The sequence below is a fragment of the Emydura macquarii genome, unplaced genomic scaffold, assembly GCF_026122565.2.
Source record: "Emydura macquarii macquarii isolate MOO-44397 ecotype Brisbane River unplaced genomic scaffold, CSIRO-AGI_Emac_v2 contig_2422, whole genome shotgun sequence".
In the NCBI taxonomy this organism is placed as follows: Eukaryota; Metazoa; Chordata; order Testudines; family Chelidae; genus Emydura; species Emydura macquarii.
In genome coordinates, this window is record NW_027132559.1 from 23,096,785 (window position 1) to 23,119,992 (window position 23,208).

The 23,208-nt window shown below is 42.2% G+C and overlaps 1 protein-coding gene across 1 annotated transcript in view; it reads right to left on the bottom strand.

Moving 5' to 3' along the window:
- Positions 1-22,273, bottom strand: part of AHR (aryl hydrocarbon receptor) — a 101,331-nt gene extending 79,058 nt beyond the window's left edge. The window contains exons 1-2 of the mRNA XM_067562104.1: positions 21,809-22,273; positions 9,516-9,703 (exon numbers count right to left, since the gene is read on the bottom strand). Coding sequence (XP_067418205.1) covers positions 9,516-9,703; positions 21,809-21,864 — 244 coding nt within the window. The 5' untranslated portion in view covers positions 21,865-22,273. The remainder of the gene's footprint in view (positions 1-9,515; positions 9,704-21,808) is intronic.
- Positions 22,274-23,208: the final 935 nt, after the last annotated feature.

Genomic DNA, 23,208 nt, shown 5'->3' on the forward strand with positions numbered 1-23,208 from the left:
TGTAGTTAGTATACACAAAGTCTTTTAAACAGTGAAAAGATTAGGGTTACTCCCTACTCCTAATATTGCATCTGTCCGACCCTTAGACATTTATATTTGTTTGTACTCTTTACTTTTATTAGTAACACTATAAGTGTAAATCTTTAAATACTTTGAGACAGATGCCGAGTTACCAAGCACACAGTGCTCTTAGAATGTAGTGAGTGTAATGAGTCTTAACGAAAATGGTACAAAAAGCCCTATGCTCACAATTCTATCCAAAGCTGTAACATAAATACACTTGTCAGAATTGAAGATGAAACATCACAAAACATGGCCAATATTTTGAACATAGGTCATGCTTCCCTCTTCACATCTAATACAGTTTAATCATATAGAATAAATGGGTGCTACACATTTACACACAATTGTGTTGAAGATCAGAATGTCAGAATTTCTTTGTTCTTTGCTTAGCTGCTGGAATTACAGACTGCCAAGAACAACAGGATGAAAATTTAAATGAGTTTTTAAAAAGCCTGTAATATAAAGAACAGTTGAAGTAAAAAAAAACAAAAACAAAACAAAAAAAAAACATTATACACACACACACAAATTTTAAATGTATGCATAATTTATTAGTCTTCTAATTAGTAATCTATTAGTCTTCAAAACATACCAGACACCCTAAGTGCCATTTCACATATCACAAAACCCTTCGGTTATAAAAGTAACACTAATTGCCCTGTTATAGGATTCTGCAAAACAAGTGTTTATTACTCAGATTTATTAAACACATTGTTTTATGAGAAATTTAAATAAAATTAGAACTTATTTTCATCACCAGAGATAGTCATGAACATTTCACATCAGCGGAGATTGATGCACTTCAGTAGAAATTAGATGGGACATTGAGGAGAATGGGGGGGGGGGGAGGGGGGGAGTGCTACATGAATAATTAGGACAATGAGTTAAAATAAACTCTTCTGGCTCAACTAGTTGTGTATCTAAAGTCTAATAATACATGAAAGGAGTTTAAAAACTTTTAAAAGACATCTCAAATGCACCAAATAGTAGCCACACTAGCCTTTTAAAGCTTTAAAATACTGAGTGTGTGAACTCTATTCCTTTATCGGGAAGCTACAAGGTGTTCAGTGGTGAACAATATGTTAAGCTAAGGTGAGCAGAAAGAGAGGTAAGACTGCATAACAGTAAGTTTTTCCAACAGTAAGTCACCAGAATAAAAAATAATCGGAGTTACCTGGATTTCCTGCAATTCCTTACCATTTTTCAATATTATCTTCCTTACATTATAGTCAGATATCCTTAAATAAATTTATTAGTGAATCCAATCTATATCCAGAAATGATTCCTCTCCTTCCAAAACTTATCTCTCATTGTCAAATTTGCCAAAAAACGGTTACCCACCTTTCATAACTGCTGTTCTTCGAGATAAGTTGCTCATGTCCATTCCAGGTATGTGTGCGCTGCGTTCACAGTCGCCAGAAAGATTTCCCCTAGCAGTACCCATCGGGTCAGTGCAGGCACCCCCTAGAGTGGCGCTTCCGTGGCATTGTATATAGGGCCCTGCTGACCTGCTGCCTCCTCAGTTCCTTCCTGCCAGAAGGCTCTGACAGAGGGAAGGCAGGTGGGTCTTGGAATGGACATGAGCAACACATCTCAAAGAACAGTTATAAAGGATAGGGTACTGTTGTTTTTTCTTCGAGTGCTTGTTCATGTCAATTCCAAGTAGGTGACCCCCAAGCTGACCATAGGAGCAGGGGTCAGAGCTCACAGAATCGCTGATTGAAGCACAGCTCTGCCAAATGCTGTGTTGTCCCTGGCCTGCTGAGTAATAGCATAATGCGAGGTGAACATATGGATCGATGACCAAGTTGCAGCCCTGCAGATTTCCTGTGTAGGGACCTGTGCCAAGAAAGCTGCCAAGGAAGCCTGGCCCTCATGGAGTGTGCTGTTAGTGTTGGGGATGGCACCTTAGCCAGGTCGTAGCAGATCCTGATACAGGAGATGAGCCACAATGAGATCCTCTGGAATGATAACGGGAGACCCTTCATCCTATCCACTACAGCGATGAAGAGTTGGTTTGATTTATGAAAAGGTCTAGTCCTTTCTATATGGAAGGCTAGCACACACCTGACATCTAAAGAATGGACGCTTCTTCACCTTTATTGGTACGCGGCTTCGGGAAGAACACTGGGAGTAGAGGTCCTGGTTCATGTGGAACTAGGATACCACCTTAGGAAGAAAGGCTGGGTGGGGTCACAACTGAACCTTGTGTTTGTAAAACACCATATATGGAGGGTCAGATGTCAAAGCTTTGAGCTCAGACTCCCTTCTGGCTGAGGTAATCGCAACCAGGAATGCCATCTTCTACAAGAGACAGAGGAGCGAACATGTCGCTAAGGGCTCAAATGGAGGTCCCATTAATCTAGGGAGTACCAGGTTCAGGTCCCATGCTGCTGTTGGACAGCGACCCTGAGGATAGAGTCTGTCCAAGCCCCTGAGAAAACAGGTCACCACTGGATCAGCAAAGACTGATCATCTGTGCACTCCTAGGTGGAATGCAAAGATCACCACCAGGTTCACCTTTATGGATGAAACTGCCAGCCCTAGTTGTTTCAAGTGTAGTAGATAGTCCAAGATGCAGAGCAGCGATGCTTGCTTTGGAGGAGTGCCCTTCTGTGTTGCCCAAACAGAACACCCCTTCCACCTGGCTACGTATTTAGCTCTAATGGATGGCTTCCTGCTGCTGAGGAGGATCTCCCTGGCTGGCCCCAAGCATGCGGACTCCATGGGGTTCAACAATGAGGCTTCCACTCCGTGAGGTGGAGATTGAAGTTGGGATGTTGCAGGTGGCCATGGTCCTGCGTGATTAGGTCCGGCACCAATGGCAGGGCAATTGGGGCAACCACAGACAGCTCCAGCGGTGTCGTATATCAATCTGCTGCGGCCAGGCTGGGGCTATCAGTATAACAGACGCCTTTTCCCTTCTGATCTTGAGTAGGATGCTGTGAACAAGCAGAAAAGGGAGGGAATGCGTAAAATAGGTGGTGCATCCTGTGGCCTGAACCAGGTCTAGGACTGATCCTATAAACTCTATTCTTTGGATAGGGGATAATGTTGACTTAGGAGTATTTAGCCAAAGCCCCAGTTTGTTTAAGGTCAACCGTATCAGGTTGACGTGTGCTCTACTTGCTCCTTGGAGCGGCCCTTGACCAGCCAGTCGTCTTGATATGGGAACGCATGTACCTGTCATCTTCTTAGGAAGGCGGCAATGACTGCCATACACTTGGTAAAAACTCAAGGGGATGTCAACAGTCCGAAGAGAAGGACCGTAAATTGATAATGTGTGTGGTTTACCATGAACCTGAGGAACCTTCTGTGAGATGGGACTATATAAATATGAAAATAAGCATCCTTCAGATCAAGGGAGGCATACCAGTCCCCCAGATTGAGGAAGGGGATGATTGCAGTCAGGGAGACCATGCGGAACCTCAGTTTCTTCATGAATCTATTGAGGTTTTGCAGTTCAAGAATAGGTGTGAGACCCCTTTTGGGATTAGTAAATATCAGGAGTAAAACCCTTTTCCCTTAGTTCTTGAGGAACCTCCTCTACTGATCCTGCTCGTAGGAGCTCTTGCACTTCCTGTATAAGGAGTTGCTCGTGGTAAGGGTACCTGAAGAGGAATGGGGAAGGGAGAAAATTGGAGGGAATATCCCAATTCTACTGTGAGCAACACCCAAGAAGCCAAGGAGATCCGAGTCCAAGCGTGGTAGAAATGGGATAGATGATTCAGGAAACAAGGGGAGGGATCCTGGATTTGGTCTAGCATGTCGCTCCTGGGCGCACACTCAAAATGATTGCTTGGAGCTAGAAAGCTGCCTTGTCAAACCCCAGCCCAGGTTAGATAGAGACTGGAGCATCCCACACCTGTTATTCCCGCCCCTGTTTCTAAAGTAATCCTGCCTCTGTTGCACAGGATAAAAATGTGGGGCAGGCTGGGGCTTGAAGTGCTTTTTCTGGGTACTCAGCGTGTGTAGACCTAAGGATTTCAGTTTGGCATTGGAATCCTTCAGACTGTGAAGTTTGGAGTCCATTTTCTCCTAAAACAAGCCCGAGCCATCAAACAGCAGGTATTGAATGGTTTGTTGGACCTCTGGGGGAGGCCCGACACCTGTAACCATGAGCTCCTTCTCATGGCAATCACCGATGACACTGTCCTTGTGGCTGAGTCTGCTGTGTCTAGGGCAGACTGCAATGAGGTCCTTGCCATGGCCTTGCCCTTCTTGATGATTGCCACAAACTCCTGTCTGGAGTTAGCTGGGAGCAACTCCTTGAATTTTGTCATAGTAACCCAGGAGTTGAAGTTGTAGCGGCTCAGAATTGCCTGCTGGTTAGCAATGTGAAGCTGGAGCCCCCCAGTGGAGTACACCTTCCTACTAAAGAGATCCAACTTCTTTGAGCCCTTGGACTTGGGAGCTGGTGCTTGTCCTTGTCTCTCTGGGTCATTTGCCGCCACTACCACCAGCAACCCCAGCTCGTGCCCTGCGGAGGGGGCAAAGTACTTTCTTTCTATCTATCCCTTTATGTGTAGGGGGGATAGAAGCTGGTTTTTGCCACAATGTCTTAGTGGTGGCTTGTATTATTTTTATGATGGGTAGTGCTACTCTGGAGGGGTCCCCTGGTGCCAAGATATCCACAATGGGTCCTCTGATTCCCGCACTTCCTCCGCTTGGAGTCCCAAGTTCTCAGCCCCCCACCTTAGCAGCTCCCTATTATCCACTGGTGATGGTACTGTCGAAGTCCCTGTCATTGCCTCATCAGGGAAGGATGGCCAAGGCCCCTTCTCCTGCTGGTAGCAGCATCCCTGCAATCAGTGCCGACTGTGCCTGGAGGTGTAGGATTCTGCCTCTGAGCCAGATGATTATGACTATGAGTGTGGGAACCACGGCGGTGCCGAGCAAGACAGAGCCAGAGAGCTGTGCTGCATCATGGCAGGCTTGGCTGTAGATGGCACCACACTTCACTGCAGTGTCAGAGGTCTTGGTTCCTGCTACTCAATCCTGGTGAGGGACGACTGTGCCGTCATGGCTATCAGGTGCCTAGCTGCCTTGAAAGTGTCCAGGGTGGAAGCAGAGTGCAGCTTTCCCATATGGCTCTCTGTTACGGGTGAGTTCAATGGAACTGGACTCAATGGCACCATCGTGGGATGCACCTGGTTATCATCTGTCCCAACAGCCTTTCTGTAGGCGAAGGTCCTCTCTCCGTTTTCTTCCATTTCTTGTGAGGTACCAGAGAGTGGGATCGGTGCCAGGTGTTCAGTGCTGGGAAATGCCAGTGCCAGGGGTCATTTGGTGCCAAGTCTTTCTTCGGCACCGTAAACTCTCTAAGAGGTCAGCACACTCCACACCAAGGTACTGGGTGCTGAGTCCAAGTGGCCTAGTTGGGGGTGGAAAGCTGCTTCCATGAGGATGTGCTTCAGTCTCACATTCCTGTCCTTTTTGGTCCTTGGATGGAAATCCCTGCAGATCTTGCACTGGTGGTCTGATGGGTTTCCCCATGGCACTTCAGACAGGATTCATGAGGATCACCCTTCGGCATAAGTTTGTGACAAGTCCCACAAGATTTGAATCCTTGGGACCGAGGCATGCTCTGGTCCTGTGGCATAACGGTGGGTGGAGGAGGAATAAAACTTATTCAACTACAAACTAAGTTAACTAACTCTAATCTATTATTTACAGATTCAATAACTCTCTACCCCTAGAAGAAAGCTTCCTGATGAGAGAAGGCAAGAAGCTCCAATCACCATCACAGGGGGCAAAAAGGACCTGAAGAAGCGGCGGGTCAGCAGGGCCCTATATAAAGAGCCATGAAGGCATCACTCAAGGGGACACCTGCACTAACCCAATGGGTATCGCTAGAGGAAAAATCTTCCAATGACTGTGCATGCGACACACACACACCTACTTGGAATTGACATAAGCAAGCACTCGAAGAAGACTACTTCTTTAAAGATACCATAAAATGTTGTACAAAATGCACAACTTATTCAAGTCATTTCTGGGTACTACTGACAGTGACCAATGCCAGGAGCTTCAGAGGGATAAACAGAACAGGGGATCAAAGTTAATTCAAAGTTACTGCTGCATACAGTACATGCATACATTTCTTGTAGCATGAAAAACTACTCACTCACCACAAACAGGCAAATTAAACAAAACTCTGCTAAAGAGCTCATTACCATGCAACAAGATTAAATACACATATACCTGCAACTGTTCATCTCTAAATGTAATACTATGTGCTGCATAGATTGTTGTGTGAAATGGCTTTCAGCCCAAAAGATGGGTTTTTCAGTTCAGTGCTATGCAACCTTTCTACAAATCTGTATCTAATATATATATATATATATATATATATATATATATATATATATATATATATATATATATATATATATGTTATAACCAAAAGTGCAGGCAGGCTCTTTTGGTGCCAAGACAACAATTTCTAATGAATCACTTTAAATGCATTCAGGCTCTTTTGGTGTCGAGACAACAATTTCCAATTAATCACTTTAAATGGATGGCAACTACCTCTACATCAAGCTAGTTAGACACAAACAACATATGTAAGACAAAAGAAGTGGGCTGAATATTATGAGGCTTTGGGTATACTCCTATATAGCGTGAACTTGGATCAAGACCCTTAAGTCTGTGCAGGATTCATAAAGACTTTGGGCAGTTATAACAGGAACCTATTTCTGGACCTTGAAAGACCACATAATGTTCTTGAGCAGGCTGAAAACTGCTATTTCCATCCCAAGGGAAATTCTGAAATCTGGTTTTGTCCTAAATCAGAACAAAAGTCAAAAGTATAACATAAAAGTCTAAACAAAAACATTTCAGCCTCATCAAAACAAAATGTTTCCGAATATTTTGTTTCACTCAAAATTCCAAGGTTATAAAGTATAACATAAAAGTCAGACCAAAACATTTCTACCTGATCAAAATGAAGCATTTCAAAAAATTCCTGTGAAAATTTCAATGAAAATGGGTCTGCTCCTATGAAACATCTCAGTTTCATTGAAAGAGCATTTTCTGATGTGTCACAAGCCGGTTTACCCCCCCAAGCACCTTCTCATGGCCAAGGATGGCTGTGCAGCATACTGCCTCAGTTTTCCTTCTCTGACAGGGCTCCTCAATAATTTACCATCACAGTCCAAAACTGTCCAAAACACTCTCCTTCTGGGGTCCACTTTATTTAGTCCTAACACTCTGGCCTTCCAGGCTCCAACCTCAGTTCAGTGTCTCTCTCCTTGAAACAGGAGTCCCCTTCCCTGCCCTCCACAGAGCTGGGTTCAAGTCAGTCTGTCTCTGTCAGTTCTGTGTGTCTCCTTCTGAGTCAGGAATTTGGCCTAATCCAACTTTCTTTACTCTCCACTATAGTCAGTCTCATTCTGTGCAGTACTCACCTGCAGCTGCTTCCTCAAGCCAGCTACAGCTTTCTGGGTTTGTGCCCTGCTTGGGCCTCCCAACCCGCCTAGCTGGAGAGCTAACAGCTTTGACTTGAATTCCCTTCCCCAAAGACTCCCCGGGGAGTCTGTCCATTCTTCCTTTATCTCCCCAGCCCTAGCCTAAATTAATCACATGACCTCATTCTTGTCCACCTGGAGAGCTGAGCTGATCTTAGCACAGGTAGGTTGAAGCAACATTTCCCATTAAAGGGGCCAGCTACCCTGTGACATGATGGGAAATTGTTCCACCAAAATTTTTGACAAGATGTAATCTTGAACAGATTTCATATGCTGTACTGTCCTAGCCTACCCCAAAAAGCGTTGCATTGATTGTTTACTCAGAGAAATACAAAAAAACCAATGTTTTTTAAAAGAACACTTGGCAAAATTTACCAGGATTAGTTATCAACAACAATATACATATACACTATATATGGGACTACTGACTGCTAGCAACCAGTCAAGACAACCTAAAGCTGCGGTTCCCAAACTGTAGGTCATGACCCGAAGTGAGAACACAGCAATCCCAAGTCTGTGGAGGACAACATTTTACAAAATATGCTCAAGGTCATGCCACAGGGAGGATGCTTTTTGCTCTACAAAATGGCACCTTCCATGCAGTGTCCTTACATAGTGTATGTGCAAGGTCATGCTGTGCGGAGGACACCATTTTGTAAAGCAAAATGGCATCCTCTATATGATGTGATCTTGGGTGTACACTGCATGCAAGGTCACCCTGTATGGAGGGTGCCATTTAAAAATGATGTCCTCAGTGCTGTCTGAGGTCACAGAAAATAATACATCTGAAAATGGGATCATACAGGGAAAATATTTGGGAACTGCTGACCTAAAAGTACTTTGGAGAAAAGAAAAGGTAAAACTATTTGAAAGACAGACTTTAGTAGCATGATTGTCACAGACCACATTACACCTTTAGTGTGGTGTTAAGGACAGAGGTTACGATGATGTCACACAATTTTGCTGAAAAGGCTTTCAACTAAAAGATTAGCACCATTATAAGCTCAGTTCCCAAGCTAATATGGATGATAAACTTTAATTATACAATTAAAACTTCAACACTACCACAGCAAGTGATATAACAATCAACAAAATTTGATGTGGGCATGGTTCTTTTTGCACTGCTTCGATGATACAAGAGAGCCAGATTCTGGCCACAATTGGCCAGATAAGAATTTCCACAGTGGGGAAGCTCTCAGCTGGCATTAAGCCAACCACTCCATTTCAGCCAAGGGGGCATGCCAGGGAATGAAGGGGCAGCCCAGAGTTTTGCTCCACCAAATCTCAGCTGGTGTGGGGAATCATGATGTTGACCCAACACAGAATAGCTCCAAGAATGCTATACTCAAACCAGAGCCAAGCTCAACACAGACCAGCCCACAGAAACAGGGAACCTTAACTGGTTCCTTATGTTCCCGTACTCCCTCCATTCTCCTGTGCCAAGAACAGCTTGAACACAGGAGAGACTGTGCCTCCATTAGTTTCACAAATTAGCTTCCTCAAACACTTTACATGGTAAAACAAATTATGTGATTGGGTTGCAGGTGTTCAATCATTTTATTCATAACAAAATTATCTTTACTGCATCAAGGAAAACTTTCAACTGATGGGAAATCCGTCTGAAAAAGTGTTAAGTTCAACAATAATTTTATCAAGGCACTTCTTGGAAAAAATCTCATCTCCTCAAAATCTCTGAAACTTTGAGGAAAAGGTCTGGAAGACTCATTAAAGACAATATTGCTTCCAAATGCAAAACTTTCAAAGGCTGGTGAGTTAAGTGAAATGTAAATAGATACATTTGGTTTTCAAGAAACTGGACAACTCATTCTGTACAGTTACACTGTACATCACAACACAACTTGTCATGTCATTAAAGTATAGATAAAATTCAACTATTTTAAATGCTAAAACAGCTGAAAGTAACATGCAGCACCAGCAGTATTTTAAAAGCAGTCCAAGAAAAATTAAATCCTAATCTCTTACCATCAAAGAAACTTTTGGCTCTCAGGTAACTCACGCTAAGCCTGAGCACAGACAATTTATCCAGTTTGGTGATAATATCTTGTGGGAAAGGCAGGAGGCCAGCCAAGCGATCTAACTCTGCATTCAATCTGTCTCTGTGTCTCTTGGATGGATTAGATTTGGCTCCTTCAGATGAGGATGGCTTTACTCTGTGACAAAGAAAAAACATAGAATAAATGCACATATGTTCTCAAAATGATCATATTGTCATAATTTTTTTAACAGAAACGTAATAAAGCTTTGCCATTTAAACTGACAACCACCAACACAAATAATCTTTTAAACTTTAATATGTAAAATGTCTTTCCAAAATGACTTGCACATTCCTAAGCAAAAATTAACTCAGACTGAGGCTAGGAAAAATGAACTTCAGGTGGGCATCTAAGAGTCCTGTTCACCCATCTGAGCATTTAGTGAGAGACTTTTGAAAGTTTAGAGAGACTTATTTTTTTAAACAATAGAACAGATTATTATTAAATATCTCAAATGTCACTAGGAATGTGACAGACAGAATCACAGAATCATAGAAACCTAGGGACCTCAGGAGGTCATCTAGTCCAACACCCTGCTCAAAGCAGGACTAATCTCAGTTAAATAATCCCAGCGAGGGTTTTGTCAAGCCGCAGCTTAAAAACCTCTAAAGATAGAGATTCCACCACCTCCCTAGGTAACCCATTCCAGTGCTTCACCATGCTCCTAGTAAAAAACTTTTTCCTAATGTCCAACCTAGACCTCCCCCACTGCAACTTGAAACCGTTGCTCCTTGTTCTGTTGTCTGCCACCACTGAAAACAGCCTAGCTCCATCCTCCCTGGAACCCCCTTTCAGGTAGTTAAAGGCTGCTATCAAATCCCCCCTCATTCTTCTCTTCTGCAGGCTAAACAAACCTAGTTCCCTCAGCCTCTCCTCGTAAGTCTTGTGCTCCAGCCCCCTAATCATTTTTGTTGCCCTCCGCTGGACTCTCTCCAACTTCTCCACATCCTTTTTGTAGTGGGGGGCCCAAAACTGGACACAATACTCCAAATGCGGCCTCACCAATGCTGAATAGAGGGGAATAATCACTTCCCACGATCTGCTGGCAATGCTCCTACTAATGCAGCCCAGTATGCTATTAACCTTCTTGGCTGGCTCATATCCAGCTTTTTATCCACTGTTACCCCCAGGTCCTTTTCTGCAGAACTGCTGGCTGGCCAGTCGGTCCCCAGTCTGTAGCTGTGCATTGGATTCTTCCGTCCTAAGTGCAGGACTCTGCACTTTTCTTTATTGAACCTCATCAGATTTCTTTTGGCCCAATCCTCCAGTTTGTTTAGGTCCTTCTGTAGCCTATCCCTACCTTCCAGGGTACCTACCACTGCCCCTAGTTTAGTGTCATCTGCAAACTTGCTGAGGGTGCAATCTACCCCATCTTCCAGATCATTAATGAAGATGTTGAACAAAACCGGCCTCAGGACCGACCCCTGGGGCACTCCACTTGTGACCGGCTGCCAGCTAGACATGGAGCCATTAATCACTACTTGTTGAGCCCTATGCTCTAGCCAGTTCTCGATCCATTTTATAGTCCATTCATCCAACCCATGCTTTTTTAACTTGCTGATAAGAATACTGTGAGAGACCATATCAAAAGCTTTGCTAAAGTCAAGGTATATCACATCCACCGCTTTCCCCATATCCACAGAGCCAATCACCTCTTCATAGAAAGCAATTAGGTTGGTCAGGCATGACTTTCCCTTTGTGAATCCATGTTGACTGTTCCTGATCACCTTCCTCTCTTCCAAGTGCCTTAAAATGGATTCCTTGAGCACCTGCTCCATGATTTTTCCAGGGATTGAGGTAAGGCTGACCAGTCTGTAGTTCCCTGGATCCTCTTTCCTCCCTTTCTTGAAGATGGGCACTATATTTGCTTTTTTCCAGTCATCAGGGACCTCCCCCAATTGCCACGAGCTTTCAAAGATAATAGCCAATGGCTCTGAAATCACATCAGCCAACTCCCTCAGCACCCTCGGGTGCATTGCATCTGGCCCCATGGACTTGTGTATGTCCAATCTTTCTAAATAGTCTTGGACTTTATATTATACATTAATACTGGTATTTCAGTATATTTATTAATGTTCTGTGCAAAATTGTACTCATGTCTACACTTTTTTTTACTGTTAATGCAACATTTCTCAATATAGGCTTAATTTTTGTATAGTGTTTTGTTTGGCTTATTTTCTACTTAACACTACAAGATTCTAACAACTTTTTGGACAATAACCTGTTTAGCACTGTACAAGACACAAACATCTGGGTCCCTGCCCCAGACATCTTCCAATCCGAGAGAGAGACAAGTCAAGATATGTTGGGAATTTCCTGAGTAAGGAGTCACTATGAATGCTTTTAATGAGATTTTGAGGGTTGGAATATGTACAAACAACTCATTACATCCTCTTATCATTGACAACATACTGAGCACTAAAATACTCTTCAACTCCTAAATAATCACAACATTTGTAGTAAGTATGGTATGACAGACTGCTGAAATACACTATCCAAAATAAAGTAACAGTGCTCTACTATGAATTATATTAAGAGGTATGTAATCTTGCTTCTAGTTTCCATTAACACCCACCATAAATTCCCACTGCCTCACTGAAAAATTTCCTACACACATGAAAGTCTAAGAACAAGGTTGTGAATAGGGGACCCTAATCTTACCTAAAATTATATTCAATCATTATAAACAAATTCTGAGACTTTCAGATTAGTTTTGTACTGTACTCACACATGCTATGTATGCTTAAAATAGAATTTTCTAATTACAGAGGGATCAAATCATGGCTGCATTTTTGTGTAACAAGCTTGCTACTACTTAGGTTACTTTTACATGAATGTTGGTTTTGCATGACATGCTATCTGCAAGCTCTATCCATGCCTAAGTACTTAATTTAGTCTAAGTAGTCTTGGAAGTATTTATTTCCAAGTATTGCATTCAATCAAATTAGTATTTTGCACTGGCCAGAAAAATTAAAAACCTCCAGGAATGAAATTTAGATTCCGCTGGTGAAAACATGATTTGTACTGAAACAATTTCATAGCATCCAGTTAAATGCATGACAGATAAAACTGACATAAAATAGTGCAACACATCATATGTTAGACATTTTTTTTAGTTCCAATTATTAAGTATTTCCAGGAGGGGGAAGGGGGTTAGACAGAGGGAAGATTAAAAAAAATTGTCAATATTTATTTATTAATTTAAATCTAAACCTTCCAAATCTACTTCTAAAGACCATCTCATTATTCCAGTATCACTTGTCCACTACCTCTCGATGGGAGAAAACTTAAATTTGTCTCCTGAACTGTTCACTTTCACTATAAAAAAAGGAACTTGTTTTGACTTTACATGCCAAAGGGGTGTACACTCTCCTCCTTCTCTTACCCAGAGTTTGTAATCCGACTGAGGTTACGGTACAGATTGTTGACAACATACACATGAAAATCACTGGAATAACAACCAACATCATACTTATAAATTCACTACCATTAAAGCTAAGTTTCTTGCAGAAATAAAGGGTCAGCTTCCCCACTGCTCTGATGGAAGTTAATGATGCAGAAACGGGCAAGGGGGAAATGATGGAAAAATCAAAATGGGTTATGAAAGTTACGTCTCTTAAATAGAGAATAAATCCAAAGCAAAAACAGCACTCCATGTAAGGGTGTATCATCAATTATAATAGGAAATAAATATCTGGTTAAGGGCAGCATTAGAACTAACACCTACATTATGTGCTTTGACTTTACTTTGTTCCGATAAAAGAAATCAAATAACGTTTACGTATTCTACTGAAGCATTTGTGTACCCAAATCATGACAACTGGCACAATTCTTAAAATAGATAGACTACACAACAAAAAGCTTGGATTTCAATATTAGCCAAACAACAGACTATAAGTCATCCAACATTTCCTTAACAATCCCTATTAACAACACTAACCCTCACTGATTCTGAGTTGATAACGTGTATTATTGCCAGTTAATACAGAATCAAATTTTTGTTAAAAACTTATTGCTTAAAGTACAATCATTGCGGGGACAGCAGGACTAAACTACCCCCACTCCTATACTTGTACACATCTAAATCAGTCAACCAGGTCTGCTGTTCCTGTGAAATAGTTTCAATAGTGGAATAGCCTTCGATTCCTCTGTTAGTAAGTTACTGACTGCAAAAAGAAAAAGGGCGATGTCACAAATGGCCTCCTAAAGGCACCCGCTCCCCCCGTTTTTTTATTTAAACACGTAACAGCTACAAGCAATTTGACAAGCTAAGTAGAAACTATAGGACATAAGCTAAATCAATTGTATCATGCATGTTAGGATTTATTCAAGAGCTAGAACAGTCCCAAATATAAAGTTGGTGGAGGGAGAGAGGCGTTTCAAAGTGTGATTATTTTGAAGGGTTTTATTTTATCTCCCTTTTTTCCTTTAAACTATGCCAGTGCATATTGATTTTAGAAATATTATACACTGGTTTAGTAATATTGAGCTATAGGATTCATGACTTTTAACAAGAACAAGTCAATAATACACATCACCATTTGTAATTTTTTTCTGATTTTTTTCCATCCCAATCCTCCATTTTCCTATTCCATCTAATTATAACCCAGAATGTAAAGTGAACCTTCCGGGAAGACAGAAAGGGCATGGCAATGAGTGAGGAGAATAGTGGGTCATATTAAAAGAACTGCACTATTTCCCATACACACACTCAAACCCCTGGCTTAGATAGGAGGGTGCAGTACTACATGCATTACAGCAAGTTATCCCTGAGTGAAATTGAATGCTATGTCAAGATTAATCCTTGTATATCTGTGTTTTACAAAAACTACAGGAAGAGAGGGCAAATTTTAAGCCTGTTAAAACTGTTTTAACAGTAGGCTGTTCTTGCAGTCCTGCTGCTCTACTTTAGGTACAGCTGTGAGCTCTGAACTCTCTAATAAACTGAATGGCCAGAGTTCCTAGTTTAGATAATATCTATCACAGATGAACTCATAGATTATAAGGTCAGAAGGGACCATTATGATCATCTACTGCAGGGGTGGCCAACCCGTGGCTTGCGAGCCACACGCAGCTCTTTGCTCCTCTGAATGCGGCTCACAAGAGCCGCACGTGGCTCTTTGCGTGCGGCTCTTTGCTCAATTGAGAAGAGAAATTGACAAGCTGCCACCAAAATGAGGGATCAGCGAAAATTGTCGGCGGAGGATAAGGAAAATGTGGCTCTTAGCATTATCAATAGCTATTTTTTGGCTCTTCGTCTCTGACTGGTTGGCCACCCCTGATCTAGTCTGACCTCCTGCAGAACTTCACCCACCCCCTCCTGTAATAGACTCCTAACCTAAGACTGAGTTATTGAAATCCTCAAATAATGATTTAACTCTTCAAGGTACAGAGAATCTACCAGCAAGTGATCTGGGCCCCATGCTACAGATGAAGGCAAAAAAACCCAGGGCCTATGGGGGAAAATTCCTTCCCAACCCCAAACATGGCAATGAGTTAAACCCTGAGTATGTTGGCAAGACTCACCAGCCAGACACCCAGAAAGAATTCTCTGTAGTAACTCAGAACCCACCCCATCTAACATCCCTTCACAGGCCACTGGGCATATTTACCACTAGTAATCAAAGATCAGTCAATTGCCAAAATTAGGCTGTCCCATCATACCATCCCTTCCATAAAGGTATCAAGCTCAGTCTTGAAGCCAGCCAGGTTTACTGTCCCCACTGCTGCCCTTGGAAGGCTATTCCAGAACTTCACTCCCCTGATGGTTAGAAACCTTCATCTAATTTCAAGTCTAAACTTCCTGATGGCCAGTTTATATCCATTTTTTCTTGTGTCCACATTGGTGCTGAACTTAAATAACTCCTCTCCCTCCCTGGTATTTATCCCTCTGATGTATTTATAAAGCGCAATCATATCTCCCCTCAGCCTTCTTTTGGTTAGGCTAAACAAGCCAAGCTCTTTGAGTCTCCTCTCATAAGGTAGGTTTTCCATTCCTCAGATCATCCTGGTAGCGCTTCTCTGCACCTGTTCCAGTTTGAATTCATCTTTCTTAAACATGAGAGACCAGAACTGCACACAGTATTCCAGATGAGGTCTGATCAACATCTTGTATAACGATACTAACAACTCCCTATCTCTAATAGAAATACCTCGCCTGATCCATCCTAGGACCGCATTAACTTTTTTCACAGCCACCTCACATTGGTGGCTCACAGTTATCCTGTGATCAACCAATACGCCCAGGTCGTCTCCTCCACTGTCACTTCGATATGATGTGTCCCCAGCTTATCGCAAAAGTTCTTGTTATTAGTCCCTAAGTGCATGACTTTTCACTTTCCACTATTAAATTTCATCCTATTTCTATTACTCCAGTTTACAATGTCATCCCCACCTACTTGTATGATATCCCGGTCTTTCTCTGTATTAGCAATACCTCCACACTTTGTATCATCCACAAAACATTTCAATACTTGTGAGACCAGCAAGTGTGGTCATAGAGTCAAAATAAAACAATGCTGCCATATTATTTGAACATTATATTCATAGTTCTTCTACATCACTGAGTCTTTAATCACATACCTTACTATGTGTGAGCTTAGATTTTTTTTTTTAAATATATCTATAAAATACAAATAAAACCGAAGGGCTGTAGCCTTAATTTATACCATGCGGCCAAAGCAAGTTTCAATACATACATTTCTGATTTAAAAAAAAGTAAATTGAAATAAAGTTCTGAATAAAGTTAGTTGCTGAGCAGCTAAAGGTAAGTGAATATTTATTAGCAGAGATCCTAGAAATCTATTTGCCACGGAAAAATACAGAATTTGCATTTTTATAGAAAATCTTTAGTTTTTCATTTTGTGAAAAAATGAAAGTTACTGAAAGTACCAGTGTCACTTATTCAATGCATGCAACCTCCCCCTCTTGTGGCTGATTTTTGAATGCGCTTTAAATTTATAGTGATAGGGAATAGGTTGATCTCCCTATAGACACAACCACACATGCAAAGACATAATAAGGTTTTTACCCAAAAATTCTTATTAACACCATGTCTGTCTATTACCAAAAGTGATGCATGTTCACCATTCTCAAATGATACCACTCCACTTAGGGGAACTAAAAACCCTAAGCATGTTTTACTGCTTTTATTCTCCCCACCACCATATTCAACATTAATAATACATTCTGGTTCTGATGTGTGGGGTAGGAGTCGAAGATGAAGGGATGGCTATTATTCCTGTAGATTACTGATCCCTCTGATTTGAGGTTGGGGCACACCTCTCTCAATGGTGCAGCAAACCTGTCTGGTGGTTTGCCCTCAGCAGGTGACAGAACCAATGAGCTTCCAGGTAGCTTTAAAGAAACATGCTGTTCTAACTCTTCTGTCAATGGTGTGGTAGGACTATGTAATCATTGGTCCTCCACTAGGGGCTGCTATATCAACACCCACCCACTCTGTTGGCTTCATATTAACAGTTCATTTTGGTTTAAAGATGGCCTGCAACCGATAAAGGAAGAGGAGATTACTAGTGTACTGACAATGGATGTTTCGTGCCAAGTCCAACAGATTGCACTATATAGTTTTTAAAATCATATGCCATGGCTGTGAATGAATGAAAGAGGTTTTGGTTTTAATCCCACAAGTGTGTGTCTTTCACCATATTTAGAAAACACTAATCTTAATGCTATATACATTTTCTTTTTAATGTCTCTCTGCAAGAAGTAGAGTACATAAATCTGAAATTGAAAATATGAAGTATCTTAAAATACCAGCTGCTATAATTCATCTAAAGTACTGAAACTATAAATGAATGTGCATTGTTTCTAAAAAGAAAGACTGTTTACTAACTCTTGTATTAAGTGCAGTTAGAGATAATGAAAGGTGCCAAAATGAGGCTGGAAAGTGAACACCTATTTATAGGTAAAGAAAAGCAATGACAGTGAAAGTATCTCTACAATGCCTCTTGCATCACTGTACATTAATCCTAGACCGAAGAGTCACCCAGACAACGAAATAAAGCAAACATTTCTGGGCTATATTGTATATAGAGAACCCATATAAGTAAGCACTGGACAAAACCAATCACTTATTTCTTGTTCATTTTGCATTATCTAAGAATTGCAATTATGCAATTAGCTTTATGGCACCATTCCCCCACTTACTGTTTACTGTGTATTTTACTTCAACAAGAAAATAAAGTATATTAAATGCAAATATTTTATCTAAAGACATCATAAGGATTAAAAATATATCAATTCATAAAACCAGGGGAAGGAGATTAAATGCACACAGTGATCTTATTTATAACACATCTTAACTTTGTGGACCTTGCATTCCATCCTGTTTGGCATTAGATGAACTCTATGGCTTGTTATGTAATTAATGAGATTCCAATGATTAATAAAAACTCAGAAAACTTGAAAATCTGAATTCATCATATTCGAAAAATAAAAAAGATACAATCCATTAGCCTTGGTAAACCTTTGTTAAACCCATAGTAATATGACCACGGGGGAGTCAACATCATTCAATCAATAAAATAGAAAGATTTACTAGGAGGAAAATAAATATAAAAGGCAAAAAAGTTCAAAGAAAGTGCATGTTCCCTAACACATAGTAAGATTTAGTAGGGGATAGGTGGGGAAATCACACTTGAATTACCATGAATTTTTCTTCTTTAACAAAAGAAGCGGATATTCTTTCATTTAAACTAGCTTCAATATTTCTCCAAAAATGTCAGTATCTTTTCTTTTTGTACTTATTACAGTGATAAGGTTGCTTTCTACAGAAAAGATTATGTTCCAATACTCGGCACAGTCAGGGCAATGGCCCAAGATTTCCTGTGGAGTTCACTCCTATACACTGTAGATAATAGGAGTGTTTTTTTCTGAACTGGCTTCAATTACTACAACGATTTTCAATTACTTATTTTCCATACAAAAATCAGAGTTTTTCCATTTAGATTTTCTTGTGAACATTACATCATTATATAGATCAGAAAAAAGTTGTTCACACAAAAGGGTTGTCTGTATTATGGGACAATGCATCAGTCATGCTCCACTAGGAGTTTTGCATATGGCAAGTAAAGCACAAATACACAATTCAACAAAAATTTAATCTCTTCCTTGTATGAAAAATATAAAAACAAGTTATGCTACTCACTCAATATAATAGTACGTCAGCCCTTTTATTTTAAACCATTTTTTCAAGAGGTTTGAAATTTGCCGGGAAAAAGTTAACTTCAAGGCAATTTTCCCACAAGCGTCCTGTATTTTAATTTGAGGAGAATCAGAGGCACGCAATAGCTTTTTACAATAATGAAAAAGCTTCACAATCTCTTTAAAAGTTTGATCTGATAATCTGCTGTTACTCCAGCTGCCTTCTTATTTTTTTTTTTTGCCAAGAGTATGAACTATGATCAGTTTTTAACTGGGCAAATCAGAACCCTTAGGCCTGCAGAGAATGTGTCTCCCAAGACTCCTGTTAGGGTACAAATGCAAAAATCAGTAAAATTAAGCATAAAGAGAGGGAAATAAGTACATATGTACACTGAAAAAATAGAAATTAATCTTGCACAAATTATTTGTCAGTCCAGCAGGATAGCAAATAATGATTAACAGGGTTGGGTTTTTTTTAACCTATTATAGGAGAAAACCAAATTACAATGACTCAATTAAAAACAAAAATATGTACTTTTTTAATTTAAAGTTTTATTTTTCCCTTTCAGTCCTAAAAAAAAGAAGTTCTTTTATGACAGGGACACTCCAAGGCCAAATATTAAACTTTTTAATTGATTTCCACGCATATGTTGATTTATATAACAAAATAAATCATCTTCAGATTCAAGTATGGTTAAGTGTAGCAAATTAAAATAAAGAATATAAAAGATGAAGCAGCCTGAGAGTCAGACAGATATTTTTATACAAAATATAAAAATAGGAAGTTCAGATCTCACCAGAATCTATTAGTAAATGAAGCATTAAGCCTTCTGATCAGAAAGAGTGAATAGCTATACAACAGTTCCTGAAATCAAGATTTTTGTGGACTTGAAAGGATTAGTCTAAGAAAGTATGTAAACAAAACTGGAAAGTTAGTTGTGGTAGGGCAGGTGCTACTGCGCTTGCGCATAACTGTAAAAAAGTAAGCATTTCCTATACACTTGTATATTCTGAATTAGGGCAACTATTTCTTTCTAAAATATAGATTTATATTATTGAACTGTTTTATCACTTCTATATTTTAGGTTGGAAGAGGTTAGCCACGTTTACAGTAAGTTATATTCACATTTACTGCAGAGATTGTTGGTTGAAATAATCATACACATTGCTTTTCACTTACTTCTTCAGTCCACAAACATAGTAAAAATTAATTTAATGCAAAATATCCATTTGTATAAATATTTTAATAGCAAGAGCTGTAATTGAATATGCACTCAATGAACTGATCCAAAACAGGGAGCTGAATGATTTAAAGGAACTTGTTTACATGTCAGAGTCCCAAAATGTTTTTCTCTTTTGCTAGCATGTTACAGAGAATGAACTCCTTTAAACTTTGTGTATGGTTTTACTTTTTATACAGTTATTTTTCAGCAATGCTATTTGAAAACAAGTGCAAATAAAAAAAAAGTAAGAATTTTGTTTTGGCTATAAGTCAATAAGAAATTAGCTACCCCTCCCCCAAAAAGCAGCTAAGCAGACTTTTTAGAAGTAGTTAACTTATGCATTTTTATGTAGTAGTTAAATGAAGGCTGAAAATCATTTCCAATTAAAGTAATCTTTTAGTGAAAGCAGGTACAGTCTTGGGCCCAATCCTACCAATACTAGGATAAAATAATTAACTTTACTCATGTAACTAAATGTTTCCAGAATCAAGCCCCTCTATTTGTTAAAAGGTTGGGGGTTTTTTTCTTTTTAAGATGTGACTGTAATTTCTGTGATTTTTATGTTTGTTTGGAGCTAAATGAATAAATACCATAAAATATAATCAACATTTTGGCAGAATAAAAACATTAGGAAAAATGGGTTTTTAAATATTCCCAAACAGGATAACAAGATTACATAGAATCTATTGTCATGCCCTTTGTTGAAATGTCCTATACAGATTGTCAGAGATATTGACATTCGGAAATACCACTGCAGATATATTATATTTTAGGGGGTCCAGGATCTGATGTATAAGACTTCATACAGAGCTCAAGTAATAAAATGTACTTTATTAGTTCAAAATCACAGTACTGTATAGAATACATTCAATAAAAACCAGCTCGTGAAATACTCTGCTGCAGAGAGCGAATGGTAACCTACAAACCCATCCAAGTGAAGACAAGCAGGGGCAGCACCGCTGCAGCAGTGCACCCAGCACAACGTGCCTTTCTGCACATACACACACACACACACACACACACCACATGTCCTCCTAAGCAACCCTGCTCGTGCTAAACAAGACAAGAAAGTGCTCCATCGCTCTGTGACCACCAAGACATTTGAAAAGCTGCATTGCCATGTAACTACTTTTAACAATTATTTTAGCGGGTGGGGTCTTTGCGGCCATCGCTAGGGAGCAGTCACCTTAAATGCCTCCTAGTCTAGGTCAAGTGAAGCAACCCAGCCAGCCACACTAAAACTTGAAGTCATTGCTTTTGCTTCTTCCATCCCCCCCTCCCAGCACTTTTAATCCCCATCCTTTATACAACTGGGTCATCGGTGCCTGCTCACAACTGGATCGGATTCTGACACAGCTAACTACAGACTTCCACTATTGGGGGGGAGAGGGGGAGGGGGTCGGTCTGAAAGTGAATCACTTGGATTCCCACAAGTTACGCGCACACCCAGGATTGCTGCCCAAAGCCGAGAAGAAAAGCCCCGCCAAAGCGCACAAGGCATTGCGGCAAACAGCTCCGGGTAATTCCCCCCCCCCCATCGGCGCGTCTCCGGGGCTGCATAACCCCGGGCAAAGCCAGATCAGCGCCCCAGACAAACAAACCAGGCAAACCCGTCGCTGCCGAGGCCCACGGCTGCCTCGGGGCGGCGGGGAGGCCGGGAGCGGCAGACATCCCACCGGGCTCTGGGCAAGCGGCGAGGAGCCGCAGCACAGCGGCCGCCGCACGGGGCTAGAGGACGAGGCGGCGGGGGGCGCAGAGCGCAGCCCAGGGCCGGTTTGGGTGAGCCGCTGACAGCCCCACAGCGGCGAAGCTCCCGCCTCCCCCGCTCCCCTCTTACATTTTCTGCACGGGTTTCCGCCGCTTGCGACTGGCGTAGGTGACATTGGGGTTCATCCCGCCGCCGCCGCCGCGGCTCCCCGCACCGCAGCCGCCGCGAGTCCCCGGCGAGCCCGCAGCTGCCCGGCCCTGGCCCGGCCCGTCTGCAGGCGCGCCGCCGCCGCCGCCGCTTCCGAGACGAGCTGGCAGCAGTGCACTCCCCCGGCCGAGGGGGCGGAGAGCCCAGGTGATCAGCGCCGGCTACACCCACCAACCCCGCTGCGCCCCCGGCGGGGACAGGTGCGGGGGCGGCCGGGGCTTTCCAGCTCCCCCTGCCCGGCGGCTTCGCTCCTGCCCTCGGGAGTCTGGGGCTGGGAGTTGCGGGCCGGGCCGCGCCGCACGCCCCGAAGCTGCTGCCGCGGGCGGGTGCGAGGATCCCTCTGTCCCAGTGCGGCCGCCGCGGCCCGGGCAAACGTCTCTGTCACCGGTCGTCACCACCCGCCGCCCCCGGCCGCTGCCTCCCTCTAGTCCCAGCGAGCGAGCGATCCGGCCCCTGCTGCTCTCCCCGCCTCGCGGTGGAGGCGACGGCCTGCGTGAGGGGGCGGCCTGCGACGCCATGTTGGGAAGGTCACACTCGGAGAGGCCCCGGGACTACGGAACTGCCTCTTGCTGAGGCCAGCGTCCAGCCCCTCAGTACCCAGTAGGACCGGACGGGACCGGGAGCTGCCAAGCCCGCCCGGCCGGAAGATGGGGGGGGGGGCGGCGATAGACACAACCCCCCGAGCCACAAACTAGACACCTGGGACAGTAACAGTGAAAGGCACAGAAATCAGGACATTTCTCTTCCAAACAGCTGCTATCAAGGGCAGCCCTGCAGGAACATTTTGTATAGTGGGGGTGCTGAGGGCTATTGAACCAAACTGTAAACCTTGTATATAATAGAAACCTCTTTAAGCCAGGGTGTGCGGTAGCACCCTTAGTTCCAGCACCTATGATTGCTGCCTGTGTGCAAGGGCAGAGCTGTGCCCACTTCCCCCATATCAGAGGAAAGACTGCCCACAGCTTATACAGCAAGTGCAGAGGAAGTGTGAGCACCCACCACCTGAGGAAGGAGCAGTGCCTTAGCTGAGGAGGCTGGGTTGGGCCTGGAAGTGCACCGAGGAAAATGACAATGGGCTGAAAGGAGAGATACACATGCATCTGGGACAACCAACCCGTGTTTGCCCTTATGAAACGCTGAAACATCTGAGCCCAGGATGTGGTTAATGTTTTGTTAAGGGGGAAAGCTGTTATCTCACTAATATTTTAAACAAAATACATTCTAACGGAACAAAATAAAATTATTACAAGCAACAAGGGCTGCCAAACTCCTAAGTCCACCTGTTCAAGCAGAATTATGCATGCTTCCTTCTTCCCTCCTCC